We start from the raw sequence: 21699 nt of genomic DNA on the forward strand, positions 1-21699 counted from the left end.
TTTTTTTATTTTACCCACAATATTTATTACTTATTTTTTAAATCATTTCTCAACACTAACAATAACAACATATTAGTAATAATCACTACTACAAAATGGATCAAAACCAACGATATTGAATAATTTTACTTCTCAGTCACACATATTTTTTATTTATACTCCTCAACTGTAATTTTGCATTTCAAAAAGAAATTACAAAAAGAGACCCTATTTATTGACCTTTATAAAAAAAATCCAAAGACTATTGATTTTCTTCAAAAAATTAATTTAAAAGTTATTGTTATAGCACGGAAAAAACAGTTGGTGTTTTCTTGATTTTTTGGACCAATCATGTCTCTCAGTTTTTTCACTATTTTTAGTAGTGATTTCGCGAATGCGATCTACAAATAATTGAGTATGCAAACTTTACCATTACCTTATGTTTCTGAAAGACCTTGCAGCAAATTCAAATATAAAAAAAATAAAATTAGAGAAAACACCATAACAGGGGTAGTGCAAAGCCTGCTAGATAAAATCAAAAACAATTTTTGCACTACTAGATAAAAACAAAAACAATAAAAAATGCGATAATCAGAATACAATAAACAACAGACGATGATAGATATCAAAAATAAAAAATCACAATAATACAAAGGAAAGCAACGACAAACACCAACCAGTATGTACGTCAAAAAGCAAGACAACATTCCACTACCTCCTAACCTTATACTTTAATACGCGTCCTCCCCACCCTCCCATCTAAGATTATATCATGTTCTCCTATCTAAGGAAAAATTAAATTATAAAATTTATCACTCCACCTATTTTAATTTATTATCTTAACTTGAGTAAAAATGTAGTTATATATATATATATATATGGTTTTAAGTGTGTCACATAGGATATTAAATTAAAGAATTGTCAAATTTAAAACTTGATCTATATGTTTGATTTTGTAAAAAAAAAAAAAGAAGAGAGAAACGTGGTTAATGTATTGTTTGTACCATGTGACATTACACTACTAATGTGAAAAACAGATCCCTACCAATATACATTACTTGCAGAGAAGCAAAAGTGTGTCGCTTATACACAATCTGTGGGAACTTCCCATAACCAGAAGAGCACATGGACGCTTTTACAAAATTTGCAGGCAGCGATCAACTGCATTTTCATGTGCACATCCCTATAGAACCTAGAAATGCTGCTTCTTGACACGCTAATTTACAAAGACTAGAAGCTATATACATCTTCAAAACAACATGCTAAGGTTATAAGGTACTTTCAGATAGAAAGCTATAAATATCTTCCAAAAACCCACTAAAGTAGCAACTGAAACTTTGCCTAGGATTGACTAGGCAAAATAGCCCCAATCCATCTGAAATATGGGGTTACTTGTCTTACCATTATTCGATATTTGTACTGTCGACTCAATAAAGGATGCATCAGGGACAATGTTGTTTCTAGTATCAGCTTGCGAAGTCACAATTAACCCATGATCAATTCCTGAAGGTGCACCAAAGTTGATCATACTCGGGGCCAAACCCCTGTGCAAGTTTGGATTTTTTGTCGTTTCCATGTTCTTATGCTGTTCATAAGCAGCCATTTCTCGGATATATCTTTCCTTATCCAGCTTACTTGCTTCAATATAAGGCTACAAAAGTTAGAAGGAAACGATGAACAAGAAGTTTTACATCATCTTAAATCTGCTAGCAACTATATGACAAGTACTTCATCGTACCTCTTTGTCATTTTCAGACAGAGTCTTCCAGGCATTAATGGCCATATCTCTGATTTTCTTAGAACCAGAACTCTCCCCAAGTACTTTCTTTAGTCTTTCACATTCCAACTTGACGTACATCTGATATGAACTCCTTCCTCTTATTGGAGCACCGGGGTCTTTCTTCAGATACTTGTTGGTTGATGAACTCTGAGATTTTTGCTCTGGTGTCTCTGGCCCTACTGAAAGAAAATTTATGATCAATTTGAGTCCTGACCTAGGAAAATATGAAGTCGCCTGAGGTAACAAACTCAAATTTAAGTTTTACTTGGACAGACTAGTAACTTTAAGACACTGCAAGGACTAGTATCAATTCACGACTCCTCCAAGTAATTGCATGAAGAGAAACTTAGATCCAAACAAATAGCACACATCTGAATGGAACATGCCAGGATAGATACATGTCTTCTAAGGTTATTGATGACTTCTAAATGGAAGCAAATAAAATCTTCTACTCTGTATTTTTCTTTTCGTTTTTTACGAAAGAGGTAAAAAAAAAATTCTAATATTTATTGCTGCAGAGATTAATCTTGATGCCATGTGTATCTCGCTTTTCATCTGTTCCCCTTCTCTTTCCACCTCATTTATCTCCTATTCTGTTTTCTTTTTGGCTTATAAATTTCTTCATCCAAGGGAATTCACACATGTCATAGACACCAAAATAGAAAAAATATTTGGCGTTTAGATCAAATCCAATCAAAGAGAAGATCAAGGATGATACATGAGTAGTTCAAGTAAGCTTTTGAGGTGTAAGTTTGTTGCAGGAATTGTCTTTGTATAACAAGTTTCACTCTCTCCCCTCTTCTTTTTTTTTTGTCTAGACAAGTCTGGTAGATAATCTACCAATTCCTTTTCACAGTACGACCACAAAAATAGCAATTCCATAATGTTTAGTCTCTACAACTGTAACAACTTAGATCCATCCCCATCTTTATAGGACATAAAGCATGAGTGTGTCCCTTGATGGTTTAAAGAAACTTTCTTGAAAAGTGACATTCCAATGAGAAGTTCAGAAGCTTAAAGAACTGTAAGTCTTTGTGATAACGAAGAATAACAAACCTGTCGAAACTAGACTACTATCATTCTTGCGCTTCCTTTTTTCTACTGGACCGTCCCTATCATTAGAGTGCAAAGTTATCACGGGAGATGACCGATCACAAAATTTTCTCTTCCCCGTGGAGTCCTCTGACCTATCTGCAGAACCTAAAGAAAGTTTATAATCTTCAAACAAAGAGAATTGATGGAAAACCAGTCACACACATACTAGTGGATTAAAAGTTCAATTTCTAGTAACCATAAGTCCATAACCTCCAAACTTTCAACAAAAAAAGTTACCTTTTACTGGTTCTAGCCTAGCAGCATCAGAAACTTGACTAGGTGGTTGCATGGTTCCTTTTTCTCTACTTCGATAGTAATACAGTTGCTCAAATTGAAGGAGGAGATTCTCGTACACCTTCTGAAGTTGAGTCGGAAACATTGTGATATTGCTTTTCACATGCAATGTACATGCAACTTCACCCCACATCGCATCTTTGGTGACCTAAATATTGCAAATCAAGAACTCATACTAATAGTGTAGAAGTCATCTGCATATCAAAATTCAGTGCTAGTAGGTGTTTCATTTCATTTACATCATTTTAGAAACTCATATGATCAGAGACTTAAATTAATAGCAGAACCATGTTGATTCCTCGTTATTTTTCACCATACCTCTCAGATACACGTCTTTGCTGATTGAAATATGATACAGTGAATAAGCTTATGTTATAAAAGAAAAGATCCTTCTAAAAAATGACGAACAAGGAGAACAACTTTTTGGTACTCATTTCAATAGTTTCAATATGTTGTCTGTTGTCCCCTTAATCATCTCATAAACAGCAAATACTTAACAGGTATGAAAAACTAAGGCATAGAGCAATTAGATATCAGAAACACACAGAATCTTAAGTGACTATTTTAGATAAGGTCGAATCTAAAGTGACTATTGACTACAGCATATTTGCTCCATCTGCCTACTCTCTTTGGACACTCTGCCATGCAGTTCAGAGAACTATATCCATCAAAACAGTTTGTGAGTGATTTCACTCATTCAGTCATTCTTCAGCATGATCCTGGTTATTTCGTTATATGCCCTTTCATTTCACTCAACTTGGAGGTTATGTTTCAGAAGACATTGCACACCAAATTGGCTAATGATCATAACCCCTCATATACGTTTTTTGAGGGGTTATGATCCGATTTCCAGAAAAAATCCAATATACCTATTTTTCTTTTCTCAGTTGCCATTTTCTCACAGTGATAACATTCATAATGCTTCAGAAGAGAGGAACATCAATTCACTCAACCAGATCATGTGAGGAAAATGACATGTTGTTGGTATTGAGATAACCTACAATTAGTACACAAATAAGAAAGCTGAATATTTGAGCCATGGTGGGGAGAAAAATACCTGATTAAATCCACCTCTTTTAATGACTTCTTCATAGAAAAGATGCAAATCCAGGTTTGCTTGACTTAAGTTAAAGCTGCATATATAGAAATAACCTTCCTTGTGATCAGAAATTTCATTCTCTCAACCAACTTCCAAGTTTCAATATGCAAGCTAAGCCACCATAATTAATACGTGACATAGTAATTGCAAATTACACCGCGCTTTCAGATCAAAAGTCAAAAATCTCTTATCTATCAAATGCGTGCGATTACCTAAAAGCAACTTGGTCCAACTTCGAGAAATTTGTATATATTTCTATCTCAAAAGCATTTCATATTCTACTATGGATAATGAAAGTGGCAAACAAAGCTTGCTAGTTGCTATAGCTAGTCATGAACATTAGGCATTTTGACAACCAAACCATTTTAACTGAATGATGAATTTAAAAATGATCAATAAGTTCTGCGTGCACTCTAACTCTCCAAAGCCCAATTCCAATTTGTGGGAAGGGAACTACACTGGGGTCTAGGTATGTTGCTGATGGATTTGTAAACGTATATAATAAAGTCATTATATAAACACTTTTAAGAGAAAATGTAAGAAGTTGACTCACACTAGACTAAGCCCAGAGGACTCGTTCAGCTTGTTAAGCTTTTCATAGAAGCTATCCTTCCCATCATAGTAACTCCGTCCGGCCAAATTCTGCATTGTGGAGATATCGCCGGCGACAATAGGCGGCAAGAAGCCGCATGCATAACTTCCGGCACCGGAAAACTTGTCGCCGCCGTGGATTTTCTTCTCCATTGTGACGGTATTGTTCTCCTCTGCTGCCATGTTGAAACTGCAGCTCTTCTCCCTCGAATTCCCAATGCGACTGGTTTTTTTATGGGTTCATCACACATCGTCCACGTAATTATGTGGCCCCACTTTTAGAGAGCTTGTCTGACATGGCACACATTTGTGGGGCCGGGGAAGTACATGTGTCATACATGCAAAATTAAGAAGATATCAACCGTTTGTAGTGGGATTCATACAAATCTCAGCCGTTGCTAATTCCATCGTGTCTCGTATTCTTTTGGAATTTTAATTTTACACTCTCATTTACACCGTGTCTCAACTGACAAAAGAATGTCTTATTTTTTATTTTTCTCCTAAACCCATGTCGAATGTAGAGCAAAACGGGACGAAATATCGATTTCTAGTGAAGAATAAAATTAAAAATTCGTGCAATCATTTTTATCATCTGTCGACATTCCACTGCAATTATTATCGTTCAATAATTTAGAAAAAATAAGATTCTAATGATTTTATATATGATATAATATTAATATTCTCAATGCTTTGTCTTTTTAAAAAAGTCATAATCTTATTCCTTTTTATTGAAGAAGATATAATTTAAGTCAATTTAACAATTGAACCGGACGAAAAATAATGAGTGTATCTATATGAAAAATAATAAAAAAAACTATTGTAGCGCAGATCGAGTGAATTATGTCAAAATTCTAAGCAGGATGAAAAACTTGTCTGTCTACATAAATACGAATAAAGAAAGGACACCACAACTAAGAACATGATGGGAAAAGATTCGACTGTTTTTTTATTTCTCATAAATCATGTCCGATATCTACATCGAAATTCGATTAAATTCGGATTCAATGTGTACTTGATAATTTTATATCGAAAGGGTAAAATTACTTTGTATTTTATTTATGATTTTTTATCGTTATTTTTTGTTTTATGCCTATATTCTTAGTTAGTGTTTGGCCTCAATTTTTTAAATATTCTTGGCAAGTTATTTTTTGGTGATATTTTGGTGAAGCTTCTCTATGTGTTTGGCCATAAATTTTACCATGAATATTTGATTGTTTCAAAAATATTATTTTGTACCGTAAGTTCTAAAAATTATTAAAAATATCCATATGTTTGCGTTATCATTTTATAATGAACATGTTCCGTTAAAAAAAAACTTATAACATAATTGATAACAATCAACAACAACAAAATAACAATATGAGCAAGAACAATGGATCAATCAATATAAAAAAAATGTTTTTTTTCCAATTTTATCATTCAAACTGTTTTTTTACGAAAGATGTAATAACAAACTATTCTTTTATAAAATCTCCCACATTTCAAGAAATATCTCTTCCCGACTATCTTTCATTTTTATTAATAGATATAAATGTTATTTAATGGTGTTGGTTGTCCACATTAATAGAGTAAGTTAGTAGATAAATATTAATTGAAATTAATAAATAATTGTTTTTTTATAAAATAAAAAAAATGGAAAAAATTTAAAACTTTCCAAATATTAGAACTTGGCCCAAATTTTTAATTTTTTTAGTTGATTTTGCCTTGTGTCATTGGCATGGTTGATTCTAATATTGGGGATAAGCTTCGATTTTGTGTAACTCAACACCAACTCTTGTTGTTTTTATATTTTATTTTATTTTATTTTCTAGCTATTAAATAATTCAATAATTATTCACGAATACAATATATTTTTTAAAAGAAATATAAAAACAATCTTTATATATTACAAAACACCTTAAAATATAATAAACATGTTTGTTATAAAGAGCATGTTTGGAAAACCACAATGTAATTGAGATTTGGAGTAATTGGGTGTAGTTACACTCTTTGACATGTTTGGTAAATTAAATAGTTACTTGGTAAGAGAGGAATTAGGTGTAATTGAAGGGGAGTAATTACACTCTTCAATTCCAGGGTAAGGAATTGGTGTAATTACATCATGTAATTACATGAAACTTTTAAAAATTCTTCTTTTATTTATATTCATATTTTTCCATTTTAATTTATTTTTTATTTCTACTATTTTTTTAATTTTTTTTATTCTAATATTTTCTAAATATATATTTTTTATTTTCTTATTTATATTTAATTTCATTTTTTCTTATTTATATTTTATTTCATTCTCGTTCTCAACCTTTACTTTTTCATTTCATGTAATTTTTCATATTATTTATTTATTTATTATTCTATTTTTTAAAAAATAATTTTGTTAGTATTCTAATTTTTAAAATCATATTTATGTACGTTGTGTTAAAATTTGATATAAGAGCGTTATGTTAAATTTTTTGTTTTGAATTTAGGATTTAGTCATATTTTCAATTTTATTTTTTAGTACTATTGACTTGATATTTCACATTGCAAAACATTTAATTTTTAGTTAAACTTGATATATTATTTTTTTGTCAAATATTTTAATAATTTTATGACATTATATTTATAATATTAACATTTTTGTCAACATATATTTCATGATGTTCATAAAAATCTTATACTTTTAGTTATTTGATTAAATTATTTAAAATAAACTATTTTTTAAAAAAAATTATTTATTTATAATATTAGTTAAGAACGTATGTTTATTAATTAATATTTAATTTAATATTATTTATAAAGATCCTTATTTGTCTAATATAAATTTTAAATTTAGAAAATTAATTTTTATTTTTAAAATTTAATATAACCTTGTAATACCAAACAGAATAATTATAATTACACTAAAATTATACTATGAGAAACAAATAAATCATCGTAATTACACTAATTTCAATTACCAGGTTGCTTTTCAAAGAGACCCTAAATATAAGGCAAATGTATGAAATTGAGGAGGAACAAAATCATGATAGTTAAATTGATTAACTATAGGTAACTTTCACTTTTTCCTTCTATCTTGTAAGTTGTAAAATGTAATTCCTCTCCCTTATGCGTCAAATAAGTAGAACCGTGGGGAAAATTGACACAGTTGAGGGATCAATTGATTAATTTCCGTAAGGAACAAATACTACTAGGCAGAAGTTTCCAAAACTTTTCATCAAGTGGCACACCATTGGAATAAAAGATAAACACGTCAGCAGCGAAAACTTCTGGACTCAAGGCAATCCATTTTGTGTCGAACAAAAGGCAATCCATTTGTGATTAGTCCGCCTCCCCTCTTTTCCACTGAAATTTCCACAAATTCACTGACCACACATCTCTCCAATCGAATGACCAAAACCCAAACCCTAAGATCTCGCCGGAGTTGAAGACTGCATGAGTAGTCACCGAGAAGAAATACTGTGCTTCAAAGCAGTGAAGCAATTCAATAAACAATGGTGGTCGTTATTTCTCACGCTCAGCCTTGGTCCGCCTTCCTTACTCTCCGTCAAGCTCCTCTTACCTCGTCGTCTTCCTTTAGAATACGTCCTTGCTTCTCTTCTTGTCGACCGTTAACTCCTCGCTTTACCAATCAAAGGTGCTAAGATTTTCTTGTAAATTGACATTGTGAATGAATGATTTAGTACTGTGTTATAATGATCTGACTGGTTCAATGCATTAGAAGAGAACACCCTCATTAGATGGATTTATGCATACATTAGTGTTGTTATGATCTAATTTTCTGTGGATGAACTCACCTGAGTAGTGATGTTGGTTCTTCTATTGTGTGGTCAGAAAATTTTACCAGCCCTGTAAAGGAAGCAAGAGCACTTATAACAACTTACATTGCATATTTGCTATCATAATTCAATAAATATAGTTTTTCATGATAAAGCACACTAAGATGCTACAATACTAAGTCGTGTAATGCAGTTTGAGTGACTTCTTTATTATTGGATTACAGATGAAGTTAAAGCTTGTAAAACTGTTTGGTTCATTTGGCTTCAGTGCAGTTGAATTGTATTTCAAGATAGGTGTATGCATTCGACCTTATTGCTGGATGAACTAGTGACTGGTTTCTCTATTGTGTATAGTTACAGGATTGAACAGGATATCTTCATATCATATGATTTTCATAAGTTGGTCTCCTGTTTCTAATCGGAAAACATATCTTGCTTTGTGATCCTACTTGTTTGCAATTTGGATGGTCCAATGCATGCATACAATACATATACATGTACATTCACACATGTGGGTGCATGTGTTTCCCAACTATCTTGCAGTCGAAGCATAATTACTGTTGTTGCACACAAACACATGTTACTCAGAATTGAAGCAAGCAGTGGTCTTAACTTTTGGTGTTATTTGGCAAGTGATAAAGTGTTTATCACTAGAATAAGTAATGCCTGTTTACTGGCAGGCAGCTTGTAGTTGACAATAATGACGCAGTTGGTTTTACTAGCTCGAAATCTGCTTATGTAGTACTGCAGAAAATATTAATGCGATGTGAGGGTAGTTGATTGTAATCTTTATCCAAAATAATCATGGATTGTCATTGCAATTTAACTGTGTTCCTTTCAATGCAGAATTGGAAGTTTTAACTCTAGATGTTCCATAAATACTGACGTCTTAACTGACATTGCAACTGATCAAGAGGTTCGGGATGATGTTGCAACTGACAATTGTGGCTGTACAATACCTGTTCTTCATCTCAAATCTGATATTATGGAAACTGAAGCACTAAATCTGCTAGCCAAGGGCGCATTTGTGGACACTCTCTTGACAACATTGCCAGTAGGATTTGTCATGAATAATTCTGCTCAATCATTTCTATTTCCCCTGTTCCCATCTAACTACCACTTCTGCACTTTTGTTTTTTCTATTGTTGATGTTGAACAGGTCTTATCAGAGGAGGAGCAAAATATTATTGCTGCAACTCCTGCTCATCCAGCAGGGTTATACGGTTAGTCTTTCCCCTTAAGTTGAGTGGCGTCTCATATTGTATTGGCAGAAGCTTAACTTATGTCTGAAAGTGCATGAGTTGCTGTCTGTTGTATTCTAAAATGATAATAAACGCTGAACCTCAACCTAGTTTGGAATTTTCTGAAGGATACTTTTGTGAAATGCTAATACCTTGAGAACTATAGAGGTCCTTTGAAAATTTGGACAATATGAGGTTTGGACATAAATATATAATATCTTTTTTAATCAGATTTGATACGTTAAATGGACTATTTGGTGAAACAAAGCAGTGTCATTGTACAAGCTGAAGATTTGAGAACTCTAACTCAAATCTTTTATCTTCAGTAACAGAATATCAGTGGACTATTTCCCTTGTCATTTTTTCTCTAGTTGATATAGCAGACTGTGCTATGCTTTTGCTTCTGAGCCACTGTACTCAGCTCTGTATATTTCTGCATCTTCTTGATGTTTTAATGATATCCTTTTACTTATCAAAAAACAGAATATCTAATTTCGACTATGAAAAGCTATTATCTGTATGCTTTGATACTTCAATTTAACTAGGCTTCAGGCCACCATACTTGATTGATTGTTCACAGGTCAGGGAAGTTTGTTGGATAATTATTTTGACTTTGAAAACATGACCAGTTAATCATTAAATGCATTATGCCTGTAATTCATCATTTTATAGATTTCTGATGTCAAGTGCATTCAAACAGCTTTATATGCTAGTTGCCTGGCTGGGAATATTGTGGAACAACTTTGGAATTTTGCCTCGCCTGCTGCCATTGCGTTGATTCATCCTAGTCTTCTTCCTGTAGCACTGATGGGATTCTTTGCTAAGGTAATCATTTGTAAGTGATACAAAAGAATAAAGGCTAGAAGATAATTATTTGCCTTATTGTTTTTGTACAGGAGGTTCCCAGATTATGTACCTGCAAGCACCATCTTAGTGCTGAATTGCTTATATCAAGAAAATACTAATTTACCAGTTCAAAAAAGATAATTATTTGCCTTACATCCCGCTTTACTTGTACAGCTTGCTGTAATTGGTGGAGGTCCTCTGGTTGGCAAACTTATGGATCACTTTCCTAGGGTTCCTGCATATAATTGTCTATCTATAGTCCAGGTATCCTTTTATGTGTGTTGGAGAGGTGTAGGCAACAGAATTTCCTGAAAGTTCTCTAATACTTCTCTTCTGTCAGACAGCTGCCCAATTGGTGTCTGTTGGAATGATTATACATGGTCATACTCTTCATCCATCGTCTGCATCATCTTTACTTTTCCGTCCTTGGTTTATTGTGCTTGTTCTAGTAGGAGCTGTTGAGAGGCTATCTGGGTTGGCATTGGGGGTTGCAGTGGAGCGTGATTGGGTTGTTTTGGTATTGCTGATTGAGCTTTGTTTTGTCCCCTATGTCTCACTTTTTTACTCCTTATCTGTACTTGAGCAATTTCCTAATTTAGTCTTGTTTATACAGTTAGCTGGAACCAATCGCCCAGTTGCTCTTGCTCAAGCAAATGCTGTTCTAAGCCGTATTGACCTCTTATGCGAGGTAATAGCCACATCAATTGGAAGTGTTTTTTTTCTCCCTTCTTTTGCAGCATAACGGATATCAATGATCAGAACAAGTATATTCAAAAATATTAATATTTTGTTTCTGTTGAGTTCAGTTTATCAAATATACTTGAATTTCATAGTGATTATCATTTATGTTAACAAAGTTAAGTCTTTTATCATTTACCGTTTAATTCTCCTTTTTGTGGGTTACTGTAGATTGTTGGAGCTGCATTATTTGGCATTCTTCTCTCTAAATATGAACCAGTGGTATGCTTAAAAATTGCTGCTGGTTTGATGATGGGGGCACTTCCTATTGTGGTAAATCTTACTCCTGGTTTCATTTCATTCTGTGATTTGAAGTTTAAAGCACTGCATAGCACTCAGATCTGATCATGCTTTTACTAGGTATCTCTGACATGGCTTACCAACAAGCTTTCCTCTGGGGTTCTTGACCGTGCTGTGGAAACTTGTTTCAGTTGTTCCTCCCTGTCTACACTAAAATCAGAAAATATAGGTATCTTCTCTTGTGTTCAGTTTCGTTGAAGGTGGAAATAGATTTTACTTTTATACTAAGCCCATTGTTGTTTTTAGTGGGAGTGGGTCTGGAAGCTATAAAGCATGGATGGTTTGAATATATTAGACAACCCGTTCTTCCAGCAAGCATAGCTTATGTGCTATTATACTTCAATGTTGTTCTTGCACCTGGTGGTTTAATGACAGCATTTTTAACGCAGCAAGGTAATTTCTGCATTCTAGTCTCGTGATATTTTCACCTTGAGATTTCTGGCTGCTGTCACTAACTAGATTTTGACAACGTAGCTACACTTAATAAACCTACCAATGGCTATAGTGATAGCTTTCTTGATGTCTCTAAGCACGGTTGCATTGGCTATGATGAAGTAAGGATTGTCGAAGATCATACAAGGAGACATATAATCCCATCCACACAGTTGTGGGACTCTAAGGGCCCGTTTGGCCATGTGAGATGAAATCGTATGAGATGAAGTTGAATTTTTGTTTGGACATGCAATTTGGATTTTTAAGTAGTATTTTTTGCTCATGAACATAAAAAACCCAAAGTTTTGAAAATTATCAAAATTGCCCCAATTTTTTTATATAGTCTTACAAAATAAGCAAAAGTTCATAAGAAAAATTTAATACACTATCACAAAACTATTCTAAAAAAATACAACATTTATTGATTGAACTTAAGTTCAATAAAAAAGTAAAATTGAATATGAGTTAGTGTACTACTCTTTAACATTGTTACTTTAAGCCGTTTGTTGGTCAATATCAGTAGTAACTATATCATCCTGTTCATTTTCTGTGAATATTTCATCACTCCTTTGGTATTCTCGCAAAAAATTATGTAGTTATAAAATGGTGGATTTTTTTTTATAAAACATAAGCTTTTGGGTCAATGTACTTGAAAATTTTGAAATCATGATATAAAATTCTCAAATCAAGCTTTTTGTAGAATTTGGAATTTCATCTCATGATTTGAAATCGCATGTCCAAAGGTCTACTAACACAACTCTCATCACTTAACAGTAAATTAGTATCGTAAATTCATAATTGGTTCTCTTACCCTCGTAATGCACCAGAATACTTCTATATTGTCCTGATTTTACAAGGAAATTATCTTTTTGATGAAGTGGTTGTCATTAAAATAAAAGGTATCCCAGAAGATGCATAAGTACAAAAGAAAGGCACAGTATTAGCTCCAGCAAAAACCAAAAGACAAAAAACTATGCTAGAATCAGAGAACTAACAAAGTCCAAAACGCTGTCAACATTATTCACAGAGAAAAGAAAGTGCCAAACTAAACAAACTAGTTAGGCATCTGTTCTTCAGAATGTGACAAGGAGTTGAGACACCATCAAAACATCTTCGATTTCTTTCATTTGAGGCACCCCAAAAATTTACTGCTGGGGTCATTCTCCAAATTCTTTTGATGGTTTATCAACTCTCCAAAAAATCGAACTGACGAAAGCATCCAACTGGCTTAGGGTGGCTGGCGTTTTCGATGGTACTAGTTTATCATTGTTTATAATTTACCCTAGTATCATTGTTTATGGATTTTTGATTATCACATGATTTTATTGTTGGCAAGTGTAGGAGACTGTTTCTCTGTGTGTGGTGCCTTGTGCAGTTTCACGCAGTGGACCAGTGTTTTCACTTGGTTTACTTACACATACTACCTATTGGTTGTTTCTTTCTGGATATTTTTCTTGTGAAATTGTGAGGGCTTCAAAGAGTGTGGTGGTCTTTTAGGTGAAAATTATGTGCTAACAGCTTTTACATTCAAACAGCTTGCAACTCTGACTGGCACATATCCTGTAAACAATCCACTCCATCTTAAAAATCTTGCAACTAATTGACCTTTATTTGTAACTTACAGTAACTTGCAATGGATTATACTGCATAATTCCTGTATGAACAATATGCTTTCTTTAGTTCTGTAGTTAATTGCTCGGAGGTGAACTAAACTTCCTGCAAAAGCTTTCAAATGTAGAATCAGAAATGCTTAAAAGAGCCTGAAATTGAAAGTAGCGATCACTTTAATCTCAAATGTTTCACCACTTTAACGATTTCAGGTTTAAATCCATCCATTATTGGAGGCTTCAGCGGATTATGTGCTTTTATAGGCGTTGCAGCGACATTTGTGTCTGCAAAGATGGTCAAGCACCTTGGCATCTTAAAGGTTGGTTCTACTTCGTATATTTTATCTTGTTCTTGTCAGAAATAATATCCTCTTACCATTCACAGTCTGGGCCTAACTCATGAATTTTCAATATCAGGCTGGAGCCGCTGGCTTAGTATTCCATGCTTCGCTTCTGACCACGGCTGTTGCTGTTTATTGGAGTGGATCTCTTTCTCAGCAGACTCCCTTTTTCTTTTTCTTGGCTTTAGTTGTAAGTTCACTGCTCTTACCTTTATTGCTTTCAATGTCTTTTTTTTGTCTTTGTCTCCATTGATCATTGATGTGCACAAAGTTACAGTTTGAGTTTGGTATACCAAACTTTGTACATGATCATTGAGTTGAGACTTCTATTGTTAGCCTAACCAAAATAAACAGAGACTATACATAGCATTTAGGGGGGTGGGGGGATCTATATGATGTGAGATGGTTTGGCTCTTTTGATCCCAAAGGAGAACCATATATCTTTTTATTTGCATTTAAAGAGGTATATTCGAGTGTGGTTTATCTTTCAACAGATTGCTTCTTGATAATTTCATATTCATCTAGTTTCATTGGCATGTTCTACTTGAATTATTTAGTGACTGTAAAGTTAATCTGATATTATCATGTAGTTTCATTGACGCCATCTGGTACTTGTATTATTTATTTAATAACAGTAAAAATGATCTAAAATTGGACAATTTTCAAGAAGGCTCATGTTGACCCTTTCGCAGGTATTGTCAAGACTGGGACACATGTCCTATGATGTCATCGGGCAACAGATTCTACAAACTGGAATTCCTGCATCTAAAGCCAATCTTATCGGAACAACCGAGGTTTCTGTTGCGAGTTTAGCAGAATCAATAATGTTAGGAGTTGCAATAATTGTAAATGATGTCTCACATTTTGGACTTCTAGCGACACTTTCCCTTGTATCCGTAGTTGGGGCAGCATGTCTATACTGTAAATGGTTGGAAAATCCGACAGATACACAAAGGACTCTTTTCTCTTTTAGCCCTCATTTATGAAATGCCAAAAGTACATAAGTAGCATGGTTTTAGTCATCACATTGAAAGTTATATCAACAACATAGGGTATAGTCCCCCAATGAGGTCGGGGGAGGGTGCGGTGTACACAGACCTTATCTCCTTACCTTTGTTAGGTAGAACTTTGAAAGTTGTACATCGCGATTGAAATGCATCCAGGCCTTCTGTCAATGCAGAATTTCATTTTAAAAGTTTACTCATTTTAAGTGAAGTAGGATCTGTCGAGATTCTTTATGGATTTGTCAAGTGTTTGGGCATCTGTGAGACAGAAGCTTTAATTTCTGTAATGGGATTATTTTATGCTGCAGAAATTTTTTTACCCTGTCTCGCCATCCGCCATCCGTAAGGCCAATAATTTCTGTTTTGTGGATGTGACATTTTATACTTATCCTGGGGCTTTAGTTAACCTATTTATGTGATTTCGTGCTATTGTACAGTACTATGCATGTCATGATCTGCCATTTAGGTGAGTATTGAATAACTAATTATGCCTAAGATATCAAAACATCTGTCCATATATTCAGGCCATATGTGAAATCATTTATCTAAAGCTGGTAACTTTTTTCCCCCTCACAAGTCTATTCCTAGTACATCTGCTCTATGTCATTGATGTCATTTATGAAGTATGGACAGCATTGAATATGAAGCTGCAGTTGTTTTCTGCCATCTCATGTGAATTATATGTGTAACATATTTGCAAGTAAACTAGATGATTTTATTGTTCTTTTGCTCCCATGCTGATTTTTTAGAACAATGTTCCAGTAAGGACAGCATTTGGAATTGGTTTTCAAATTGTCATGGTAACTTGTACTGTATTTGATTGGCTCTTCAAATCTTAAGCCATATATATTATCTTGTGAGTGCTACTATTAGCTAAACCATCAACTCAAATCTGTCTGTTGAATAGTGTGACATTCAGATCAAACCAGGGTCTTTAATTGTTGTCTGGCAAAGTTGAGTACATGACAGCTAGTGAAATGAAAAATTAACATGTATGAACTTATATCACTTCTATCATATTCAAAAAATTAAGCTGGCATTGAGGTACTATGGCTGTGGTGGACCATTATTGTAGTAGTCAAATAATGGGATAGAAGAAACTTCTGGACATTAATCTTAGCATATATGAAGTTGTAAACTCATTGAGCCCTTTTTTCAAAATAATAATAATAATAATATAGTAGTAGTACTTTGTTTGGGTTTCAGATTTGAAAACGAGGCTACTTTGAATGTTGCAAAAAGTGCACAAAACAATGTGTGCCTAAATTATACATTGATAGTAGTAACAAAGAAGAAAGAAGAAGTGGAGCTTTGGTTGTTGGGTCACGAGTGAGTTTAGGGTAAAGGGTCAACTGCACGTACCCGTTACGCTGTTTCTGCTTAAAGATTCCAAATACTAAAAAAATCATACTTTTAGATTTTACACGCCCAGTAAAAAATAAGTATTAATGTGAGTATTTTTACCATTCTATCTATATTAATTGATGTATAATTTTAGATTTTGTGAAATGCTTTGAAAAATAAATAATTAATATTGAAAGTGAAATATATTAATTAATATATAATTTTAGATTTTGTGAAATGATTCGAAGAATAAATAATTAATATTGAAAGTCAAATAAGAAAAAATCTATTTTTGAAATATGAACTGAGGAAGTAGTGGTCTTTTACTACTCCATATGAGTACTACATTTCCACAAACCCCAATAACACTTAACACACTTTCACAGAAAAGTACAATTATATTATATTCTGTTAATATATCGAACAATGTTTTGGTATCTTCATTTCTAGGAGTTGCATTATATTCCAAATTTATCGCTTCAAAATGTAGTGAGAATCAAAGACTAGTCGATATTACTGCATTGTAAATCTTAACTTTCTTTACTCCTGCACATTTGCATGCTTATATATATATATATATATATATATATATATATATATATATATATATATATATATATATATATATATTGAAATATCTACGACAACAACATACCCAACAATAAAGTCGATAAAGAATAAAATGTAAGCAAATTTTATTTCTACCTTCCGTCCCATTAACCACAGTATATATGATATACACATACCCTTTTGTCGTTTGTTTCAACTTTAATTTGGCGTCGCGCATGGATAATCTGCTGGAAATAGAAGCTTTTGTATTGATTTTTTCTCCTTGTTTAATATATTTTTTTAAAAGTTGATTTATCGTTGTTAGTTCATACTAATAAAGAAAAAAAAAGAAAGTATCTCAACTTTTATGGACAAACGCGAAAATTAAATAGTGAAAGAAAAGATGGAAGATTAATGAAAGATAAAAAGGAAAATAAGATGTGTAATGTTAAAGCGACGCATAAACAGTATAGCATACATCCAATCTATCATAAATGGTTTCCCTTGATACGATTGATGTCTTTCAGTTTTCTTTTCCTTTCTTTTCTGTCTATCTGTCAACTAAACTATTTTTATTTTTTTAAAAAAAAAAAATTATTCCAATTCACATTCATCACAAAAGAAAAAGAAAGGAAGTCAGTGAGTCACGTGAATAAATGCACTATCGTCAACCATTTTAATATCTATATAAATCAAGCTTAAACAGTAGGTTCTTTAATACTTATCATACCCTAGTAGTATTTAATCTGTTGTAGTAGCTAGGTATCTTATTTAATTCATCTACAATTAGTCTACGCATTGTCTTTTTTATAAAAACCTAACCTTCTCTAACCGCTTCTAGATATACAATTTACATTATATTTTTTGGGTACAGTTCTTTTTCGAATCTTGTTAACATAGGATATTTTGTAAATCGAACTAATTTTTTTGGTTTATGAATAAATGTTAAAACCCTATGCACATGAAAGTGTGTAGTGATCAATTAAATGAGTTATTCTATTCTTAATTGGATGTCTTGAGTTCGAATTTTTTAAAATAAAAATAATCTTATTATTTAAAAGCACTATTCCCAAAAATATATGCACAAATTCAAATTTAATTGAATTTCAATATAAACACGTAAGAACACTAAGTGAAAAATCAAAAAAGATAAAAATAGATTGAGGACCATGAGTTCTCGACTTCAAAATCCACCACTCGTCAAATTTGAAATTTAAAAATTATATGCTGATAAAAAATAAAAAATATATCCAATAAAATTAATCAAAGTATGCACAAATCAACTCAAACATACTTACACTCAGGGGCAGAGCCATATGGTGGTTAGGGGGTTCAGAATCAACTTCGACCAAAATTTATATTATTTATACATGATTAAGATAATGTCAAACCCCTTTAGCTAGTTTATGTGTTCACTTCTTCATATTTTGAATCCCCTTATTAAAAAATTCTGACTATAGCACTTCTTACCCGCCCTTTATATGTAAAGTTAAAACCCTATATATATATAATCGCCCGTGTTTGTCGCGTGCACTGCAGAAACATCTTTTGGTGTGTGTCTGACCATAAAACAATGCACTACAACTTTTCCTTAGGGTTTTGCTGTCAGTAGTCAACAAGCCTATTTTTTTAAATCATATTGTACTCTCATTTTGTTCATTTTTATTTGTTTAATATTTTTAAAAATATTTTTTTATTTTTAATAATAATATGTTTAAAAAATAATTATTTTTTATTTATTTTATCCTCAACAATAATTTTTTATTTGGTTATTCTTCAAATTATTTTTCAAAATCTAAAACTATACATCAATTAATATAAATATTTTTTAATATTTATATTAATTATTATTTTTAAAGTAAGTACAAATACAGTGAAAAAATAAAAATAAACGAAAAAAGTTAGTACTATATTCGAGGGCGGATCGAAATATTTCTAATAAATTTATGAGTCCAACTGCTTTTGCACATATTTTTGTCTCACCAACATGGGTTGTAGTGCAGTGGTAAGATTGTTTCACCCTTAACCACAAATTTCGGGTTCGAGTCCTGGTACGGAAAAAATTCTATTGGGAGCACCACCCCTGATTGAGTCGTGTAGTACGCGATTCAGATTTAATAGGGGCTCCGAACACCGGGTGAGAAATCATAAAAAAAACTCATTTTTCTATCTCTTTAAATTCAATTACTTTATTTGTCTCAATTTATGTGACCCATTTTTCTCTTTAATGAATTCCAAAAGGAATGATAAATTTTTATATTTAGTAAACAATTTAACTTTAAAATGTCATCTTAGCCTTAATGGTATGATTTATATATTTATGACTTCTTTTAGATCATCAATTTCAAAAGTCTTTATTTTTTTCTTTTTTAAAATTCATATCAAATCAATAGGAAAGAAATAAAACAACTGAAAGTTATGATTTTGTGGGAAGACAATTTCATTTGAATTTAGTAAAATTTCAATAAATATTAAATTTATAATTTAAAAGTATAACAAGTTCAATACTAAAAATCAAACTGTCGTACCACATGTATGAATCTAGTATTATGATAAAGTGGGTTCATTTGAAACCAAAATTTGTTAGCCCTATCAGTATATAACTATGAACCCAAAACTCAAAGAAAGGTGATGGGTTCAGTGATTAGAATCTGATTCTTGAAATCATAAAATTAAGCAATCCCTCAATACTCTTATAGTTAACTGTTGTTATTTTTATATATCACAAATAAAAGAGTAAAAATCTATTTTAAAAATAAGTAGCAAATAACCGTGAACGGAACTATACTTCCTTGGTGACTGTATTGGAATAAGAAAAGGTCACCTATAACTAATAATTGCTCTCTCTAGCTCTTCAAGACCCTAAAAAGTTTGTATATATTGTTTTAATTTAACTCTTTTTAATTTCCATCCATTAATTAAAAGGAGTATTCCAGTCCTACACTGCAGCTATATATATAGCCATTTCATCATCTTTCCAAAATGAATGATTGGTATTTACAATTAATTAAAGTTTAAAACACCTGTTTCAAATAGAATAAACACATCTTACATTTGTACTTACCGTAGTATACCCCCTCCATCCTATATTAAATCTCATACTTTTTTTGCTTTAAAAAAAAGTTAATTTGATTCATTAATTTCAAAGATAAATTAAATTGGTTCATCTTGATATTACATATTTAAATTTGAATATTCGAGAGTTATACGATAATATTATAAGTTGCGATTTTTCTCGTTAGTTTAATTTTTAAAAATATATTTCAAACATTAGTCAAAACCAGAGAATATATACACCAAACGAGGAATATTACTTCATTTGTTCCAATTCATGTGGTATATATATATATATAGGTTAATTGAGCCTGGAGTTTTGAAAAAATTGGAGACTTCAGAAACTTATAGATTTAAAACTTACTACATTTATGTAACTGTAGTTTACGTTTAAGTTCACTTTCACAAATAAAATAATAGTCCTAGCTAGTATCTTAATGTCTAAATCAGATAAGATACCTAAAATGATCATGAATGAATAAGCAACTAGGATGGTTCACTAATTTCAACTTGATAAGACAATCTCAAGACAATAGCCTAATCATCATCAATTATATTTCAAATCCCACTTTATGATAAGACAATCTCATAAAAAGACAGCTTAATCAAATGTATGGTTATTAATTATACACTTAAGGGTCGTTTGGTTGCAGATCAATTTCATTCTCAAACATTTATGAAACTAAATAATATATAGATAACTTTCATAATTCTTTCTAAGTTACAATTTTCATAGTATGTATCTATATATTACACTTATTTAAAAGGGTATCAATTTGTTAAGTCGTATTATATATGAAAGTTCGAGAAAGGGTAATGGAAATAAGGAGGGGTGTCTATTTTCAAGAATTAGTCCGGATTTATGTCTGATCGTTCAACTACATAATCATTCATCTTAAGGAGATGTAAAGGTGGAGTAATATAAAAAGAGGGAAACCTACTTACATGCGATATTCGTTGATCTAGAAAGGCATATAATAAAGTTCCAAGAAAGGTTCTATGGAGATGTCCGGAGACTAGAGGTGTACCATGGAATACAGTAGGACAATAAAGGACATGTACGGAGATACGAGTAAAAACAATGAAAGGAAACTTAATTAGAGCATTTTTCCATTGCCATGAGGTTGCAATTTCAAGGATCAACTCTTAGCCCTTAATTTTTATTTGCCTTGGTATAATGGATGTATTGACGCTACAAATTCATTGTGAGGTGTCATATGATGAGTGTGTATTTGAGATGACATAATTTTATTGAGCATGACAAAGATCGAATATTTGGAGTGCAAGTTTAATGGCAAAACGCCTAAGACTGGCATGTGGAAATTAGGCTTGATCAAACTCAATCATTCCAAAGAGAGAAAATTTTAAGTATCTTAGGTCTGTTTATTCAATATAGTGAGGAGATTGACGATGATATCATACATCAATATTGGTGCAAAATGGATGAAGCGGAGGGTTGGTCAATCAAGAACTTTATTCAAAAGATGAAAGTTGTGGAAATGAGGATAATGAGATGAATGTGTTATCTTACTAGAGAGGTATGATTAGAAATGAAGAAGTTCAGGACAAGGTGGGATTGACATAGGTGAAGGACAAGATGCGAGATGGTTTAGGCATGTGAAAAGGAGATGCATATACGTTCCATTGCGAAGG

General features: G+C 32.3%; 2 protein-coding genes across 5 annotated transcripts; one reads left to right on the forward strand and one right to left on the reverse strand.

Moving 5' to 3' along the window:
- Window positions 1-993: 993 nt before the first annotated feature.
- LOC129884640 (putative high mobility group B protein 11) lies at window positions 994-5031 on the reverse strand. 4 transcript variants are annotated; one of them, XM_055958926.1, is made up of 6 exons: window positions 4801-5031; window positions 4206-4281; window positions 3092-3296; window positions 2816-2950; window positions 1718-1938; window positions 994-1630 (listed from the first exon to the last, which is right to left on the reverse strand). In XM_055958926.1, exons 1-6 carry the CDS (start codon window positions 5019-5021, stop codon window positions 1331-1333), a joined length of 1158 nt encoding a protein of 385 aa, XP_055814901.1. In that variant the 5' UTR covers window positions 5022-5031; the 3' UTR covers window positions 994-1330. The 4 variants fall into 4 exon arrangements, with proteins under 4 accessions (XP_055814901.1, XP_055814900.1, XP_055814899.1 ...); XM_055958925.1 differs by having other exon boundaries at window positions 1718-1935; window positions 2816-2959; XM_055958924.1 differs by having other exon boundaries at window positions 2816-2959.
- Window positions 5032-8039: 3008 nt separating this feature from the next.
- On the forward strand, window positions 8040-15295 carry LOC129886078 (solute carrier family 40 member 3, chloroplastic). Its single transcript, XM_055960606.1, has 13 exons — window positions 8040-8448; window positions 9437-9644; window positions 9750-9813; window positions 10532-10656; window positions 10852-10941; window positions 11018-11194; window positions 11291-11365; window positions 11587-11688; window positions 11776-11884; window positions 11962-12108; window positions 13968-14074; window positions 14172-14285; window positions 14788-15295. Exons 1-13 carry the CDS (start codon window positions 8306-8308, stop codon window positions 15079-15081), a joined length of 1755 nt encoding a protein of 584 aa, XP_055816581.1. The 5' UTR covers window positions 8040-8305; the 3' UTR covers window positions 15082-15295.
- Window positions 15296-21699: the final 6404 nt, after the last annotated feature.

This window comes from Solanum dulcamara, chromosome 4, assembly GCF_947179165.1.
Source record: "Solanum dulcamara chromosome 4, daSolDulc1.2, whole genome shotgun sequence".
In the NCBI taxonomy this organism is placed as follows: domain Eukaryota; kingdom Viridiplantae; phylum Streptophyta; class Magnoliopsida; order Solanales; family Solanaceae; genus Solanum; species Solanum dulcamara.